At 41.5% G+C, this 6,000-nt stretch overlaps 1 protein-coding gene across 1 annotated transcript in view; it reads left to right on the top strand.

Annotated features, from left to right (window-relative positions):
- Nucleotides 1–544: 544 nt before the first annotated feature.
- The window catches only part of klhl36 (kelch-like family member 36), a 29,456-nt gene continuing 24,000 nt past the window's right edge, over nucleotides 545–6,000 (top strand). Inside the window, 3 exon segments of the mRNA XM_034227068.1 lie at nucleotides 545–1,278; nucleotides 1,498–1,581; nucleotides 3,770–3,964. Coding sequence (XP_034082959.1) covers nucleotides 1,522–1,581; nucleotides 3,770–3,964 — 255 coding nt within the window. The 5' untranslated portion in view covers nucleotides 545–1,278; nucleotides 1,498–1,521.

Here is a 6,000-nt window from a genome sequence, read left to right as displayed (position 1 = left end):
TCATTCTATTTAGGGGCGCCTTTCAAAGCACCCAAGGACACCTTACAATTCATAACATATTCTAAGGAAAGGTTTTAAGACAGTACAAATAATTCAGTCCGGGTGATTTATGTGTGGTGCAGATGAGAGAGCTGTCCAGAATGACACCAATATGTTGTGTTTGTGCTCTTGATAAGCCATTAAAACGATAAAATACGTGTCTCCTGTTCACCAAAACATACCCATCTGTTATGGGAAAAAAAGTATTCCAAAAGTAATCTGCCACCGGTACCGGCGGGGATTGTTGTTAGCTTCTGATGCGCAGAAGAAAAATCTGGCCCACCCTATTTTTTACAGGTCCACCCTAAAGTACATTTCTGCCTACGCTACTGGCTGTGGCGCAACACGGCCGTAACTTGACGCAGACGGACCCGGTGGAAACGGGGTGAGGCTTTACTCATTGGGAACTCGGTATGAGAGAGCACACTGTTGAGATGTCAAATCTACCTGTTTTACACACTTTGACCAACAGGGGGGTTTGTGTTCAAATGAAGCCCATGATGAAGCCTCATGAGATGAACCCTTTCGCGAACCAATTGGCTGGAAAGCTTCATAAGGCTCGTCATCACCAGTAATATCGTCCTTATTCAAACAAATGCAGCTCTACATGCACGTTCAGCCAGCCCTCCTTACTAGTATGGATCATGGAAGAGTTAAATGTCTTTGAAACGTTCCGTAACATTGCGTTTATTGAACGCGCTCGCACAGAGCTGGATATGATCGGTCCATCAGGCTACTTCCCGGATGTTTGCCACCGGATTGAAAGGTTTCGGCTTCAAAATAAAATGGCAAAATTACAAGGGATAAGTAAAATGGGGAGGTGGAGTGGATGTTAACAATATGAGCGCTAATAACAGCTTGCTTACAATAAACAGAAATAACATGTGACTGCTATAACTTCAAGTAATTATTTATCTTGAAAAACAAAACAAAAAACCCTTTAAAAAGCTATCACACAGTAGTTTATTTTGAAAAACTAAACCGGAAGCCGTTTTGTTTATTCAACTAATAGGCGATATGCTACCTTGTTTAGCTCTTGCTATGGTTTAAAACACTATGTATTTCAGGAGTTTGTCTCTATAAGAAGACCCTGTGATCCAAAGACCTTCGCGGGATGCGGTCCCGTGTCTGTCGTCGTTAGAAAGCCCTCGTGCTGATCGTTTCCTCCTGAAAGTGCTAACCTGCAGCAAGAGATGCTGACTGTATCTCTGTGCTCAGCTGCTCCACGAGACGACTAATGTAAGCACTGTCAGTTTATCACAGCTTTCTAGAGTTTGATTCCCACAGTGACATTACATAGTTATTTGTTATTATTGTTTTTGACTGTCTGTGTTTCCTAGCTAACAGTATGAGGGCCAATATAATATTCAGCAAGGAGACAGGATGCTGCTCATTTGAGTGTGTGTGTGTGTGTGTGTGTGTGTGTGTGTGTGTGTGTGTGTGTGTGTGTGTGTGTAGATGGTGTCTGCCTAAGGGAAGATAATGGACAACGGCAAACCGAGTCAAGTGTGTCGGCCCAAGCGGATCGGTGAATCCTCCCAGGTGTGTATGTGTTTGTCAGTAAGTAGGGGACTGAGCCAGAGTCAGACTTTGAAACAAATAAACACAAACAAGAAGGAAGCAGCTTCTGTACAGTAGAGAAATACACCTGAAAGTGACTCCCAGGAAATACGTTTCCTTACTTTTGGATATATATATATATATATATATATATATTACTTTCTATTATCAAAAGTGAGTATTTGTATAAATAAAGTATACAATATAGCAGTGTTTAAATAAGACATCAACATTTAAGAACGTGAAACATTTCATATTTTTTATAATTTGTTTCTTGTAAACAAACATGGTTACGTTTACATTCAGTCTATCTCACCAACAACCATTGTGTGTGTCCTTGATGCCCAACAATACTATTCAATCAATCAATGTTTATTTATATAGCCCAATATCACAGATGTTACATTTGTCTCAGTGGACTTCAGAGTTTGTACAGAATATCAGTATGACAATACGACACCCTCTGTCCTTAGACCCTCTGTCCTTAGACCCTCTGTCCTTAGACCCTCTGTCCTTAGATCCTCACATCGTACAAGGAAACACTTCTGGAGAAAACCCACAGTTTAAAGGGAAACATGGGAGAAACCTCAGGGAGAGCAACAGAGGAGGGATCCCTCTCCCAGGACGGACAGACGTGCAATAGATGCCGTGTGTAAATCGAAAAGATAATACATTTATAACATAGGTAGTCCAAATGTATAATAGGAAGATTAATCCACGAGGATGTCAACAATCTTGTGGGAGCCATCAGGGAAGTAGTATGATGAGAGTCAGGCAGGACCGCAGAGACAGGTTCAGCCAGGACTCGAAGTCCAGGACTCAGATCCAGTACTCAGGATAGAGGATCCAGGACACGACCACAGCAACAGGATCAGCCTCGACTCAGGATCCCGGCGTATATATGGACACAAAAAAGAGATTTGGGGGAAGCTGGGTTAATCGGAACATGAGAGTACACAGGTACAAACAGCCAGAAAGACGGAGTAAGGTGCCCCCCCACAACAGTCCAAGCCTATAGCAGCTAAACTAATGTGTCTACATACATGCACTCCCTTAGGATAGGTTGAGGGAAAGGGGTAGCAAGTAAGAAGTAAGGAACACAACGTGTCTACGTACATGCACTCCCTTAGGATAGGTTGAGGGAAAGGGGTAGCAAGTAAGAAGTAAGGAACACAACGTGTCTACGTACATGCACTCCCTTAGGATAGGTTGAGGGAAAAGGGTAGCAAGTAAGAAGTAGGAAACAGAGGTGGAGAGGCACACGCAGGGAAAAGGTCCCCACTGGAACCTGAATTGGTTCGAGGTAAGGAGTAGGTCTGTGGCTACGTTCCACACTCCCCGGCCGGAATAGGCCTCTCTGCAACCTGTTACCCTCTCATAGAACCTCGAGAGGTCAGAGAGGGGAAAGGTTTTGGATAAAGAGAAAATAGAATGAAATAGATTACAGGAGTAGAGAGTGTGAGAAGTAGAGAGAGGATAGATTTAGAAGAATGAGAAGTAGTAATAACCTTAGTTTGAAATATAAGATCAAAGCTTTTAGGATTTTAAGTGAAGAAGTAAGAAGTAAGAACTAAAATGTAGGTGAAGAGGCACAACGTGTTGATTGTGTTATACAATCAACACATAGAGTGCCACAGTGACGCGTCCTAAAACCCGGAAGTAAGTTAGCATTTTACCACTTCCGGTTCCTTCGACAAAAAGCAATGCAATTTCTCCATAGGACTTTGGAAAATAGCTGGAAATCTGTGGTTGACGCCAATTGAAGAGACAGATCACGTTTTGTTCAGCCGGATAATATCCACATGTCTACCCTACTTTTATAATTTTCGAATCATAAATCTAAGGTAAGGAAGGAGTTTACTTCCGGGTTTTAGGACTGTGGCACTCTATTGCCACATATAGCCAATAATGATCGGCATCTTCTCAGGGTAACTTTAATGCCTTTTTAGAATTGTTGTCTTATTTTAGAATCTTTCAAAAATATTCTTTCAGATGGCAAATATTATTTCTTTAAATGTTATTTTTACATACAGCAAGGACGAACTGAAACATTGTAATGAGTAACATTTGCGCACACTTTCTACACTGCTGAACTGAACCTTCGACCCACAATAAGTGTGTGTGTACTGTCTAAAAATCCCCCACTAAGACCTCGACCTGTGTGTTGCAGGTGTTCCGCTGCGGGGACCAGGCGGGGGGGGTGCTGCGGGGCCTCAGCCAGCAGCGGCAGCAGCACCAGCTGTGTGACGTGGTGCTGCTGGCCGACAGCAGGCGGCTCCCGGCCCATCGGGCCCTGCTGGCCCTCTCCAGCCCGTACTTCCACGCCATGTTCACCCTGGGCATGAGGGAGAAACGCCAGGAAGAGGTACATGTAGTGAGGCAAAGAACAGATTATACTACGGGAATTTGATGATTTGAACAGAAGCCTTTGTTTCCTTTTGTCTTCCTTCCACATTCTATTTCCTTTTTATTTTTCTAGAACTGCATTCCTCTCATTTTCATCTACGTTTACTTATAAAGATCTATAGACTAGGTCAGGGATCGGCAACCGCATGCGGCCCTTTAAGCCCTCTGCTCTGGCTCCCTTGAGCTTAGACAAAAATAAGAAGGAAATAAAATAAAAGTATTTGTAGGACTATTTATATTTTGTTGCATGCTTGAAAATGTTTCGTGTCTTGTATTTTGAGGTGATACTGTGACATATTAATAAAAAACAAAACGGTTTTATTAGGTCAACTAAAATATGCGTCACATCCTGCTACGGTCCCGCGCGAGCGCCTTTTCTTGGAGGTGAATAACCTGACCCCCGGCTCGATGAGCGAACTATGGATAAATCAAAGAAAAGTACCGGAGGAACACAGGATTTAATTATGTGTGGACAGAGTTATATGCTTTCACAGCAAACGATGCTGGTTTACCGGTATGTTTGATATGTAGAGAGAAGTTGTCAACGGTGGTGCAGCCTTTACGTATCGAGGAACAACAAGGGAGAGGAAGACAGCTGACGATGTTCAGTCATCATTCAATGGGGTATGTCATGTATTTCAGAAAACACTTTTTGTTATATTCCATGGAATGCTCTTAACGTCCCGATAGCAATGAATATATTAAATGCTTTGACAATAAATACATACAAAAATTAATCTCTGGAAGCCGTAGCGCTGTAAAAAGCACGACCAATCATCTGAGCCGGCCCGGCTAAAGTAACTGGATGGCCTACCTGCCTGTCAGCCTTCCATCTGTGCACAAACTTATCTCGTGCCCTCATTGGTCATGTGCACGTTCGTGTGTGTTGGAGGAGGGACTGTAAGAAAGTCTGAAGGAAGAGGCAGATTTTTTCCGGTTGTGTATTTTCAAATTCTAGCGCACTCGAGCTGGTTTCTCCATTCTTACCTACCCTACCTTTAACTCTTTTTAGGGTGCAGCTATATGTTTTATTTATTTCAAAGTGGGCCCATTTTAATAATATTTTTTTTCCCTTCAAATGTGCAGAGGACTCCCCAAGTGCTGTGTTTAATTTATTTTAAAGTAGGCCTGTGTATTATTTTAAATTCTCCTTATAAGAGTTCTTTGTTTCTTATTAGAGGTTAACAGTTTTATATCATGTAATAAATAGCCTAATAAATGCAAAAAAACTGTAGTTTTTGTCTGATATAACAATAAAAAACTATGAAATATGTTTTGCGGCTCCAGACAAAAAAATGTTTTGGAAAAAGGAGCAAAATGGCTCTTTTGGTCAAAAAGGTTGCAGACCTCTGGACTAGGTTAATCATATTCTTTTAATGACAAGATAACTCATTGTCGGTCAGGATCTATACTGTCAATAATGGGTGTAGTATATAGTATCTACATCTGGGTTCTCTAAGGCAGGGGTTCCCAACCCCCGGTCCAGGCCGCGGAGGTGTTACTGCCGGGCCGCGAAATAGCTGTGAGTTTATCGTAATATTTGCAGAATTATAAATATATAAAAATATTTTATCAAAAGAAAATTCTATTTTTTTTTTATTTCCGCACATATACCAGTCATATTATTTCATCCAAAACATACAAAATAAATCAAAATTAGTTAGCATAAGGTCTCAGCCTCTCGTGCGCAGAGAAAGTTACCGGTGCGCCAATAGGAAGTGGAGCACACAGGAGACAACCTCCTACATACAATTAGCCACCTATAATATATTATATTAATATTTGTATAGCGGTCCTAATTTTTTGTTTTAATTGTATCCTGGTTTTAAACGTTGTTAATATGTTTTGGATGCATATTGGTATTTCTTCAGGCTGTTAAATACAATTAGCCTCTGTTGCCACCTGCTGGTGAGTAAATATTCAAATCAGTTGTTGATTGTTTTTAATGTATCTGCCGGTCCTTGGCACAATAAAGGTTGGGAACCCCTGCTCTAA

Source organism: Gymnodraco acuticeps, unplaced genomic scaffold, assembly GCF_902827175.1.
Source record: "Gymnodraco acuticeps unplaced genomic scaffold, fGymAcu1.1, whole genome shotgun sequence".
Taxonomy (NCBI): domain Eukaryota; kingdom Metazoa; phylum Chordata; class Actinopteri; order Perciformes; family Bathydraconidae; genus Gymnodraco; species Gymnodraco acuticeps.
Note: the sequence above shows the minus strand (reverse complement) of the source record. Positions and strands in the feature narration are given on the sequence as shown.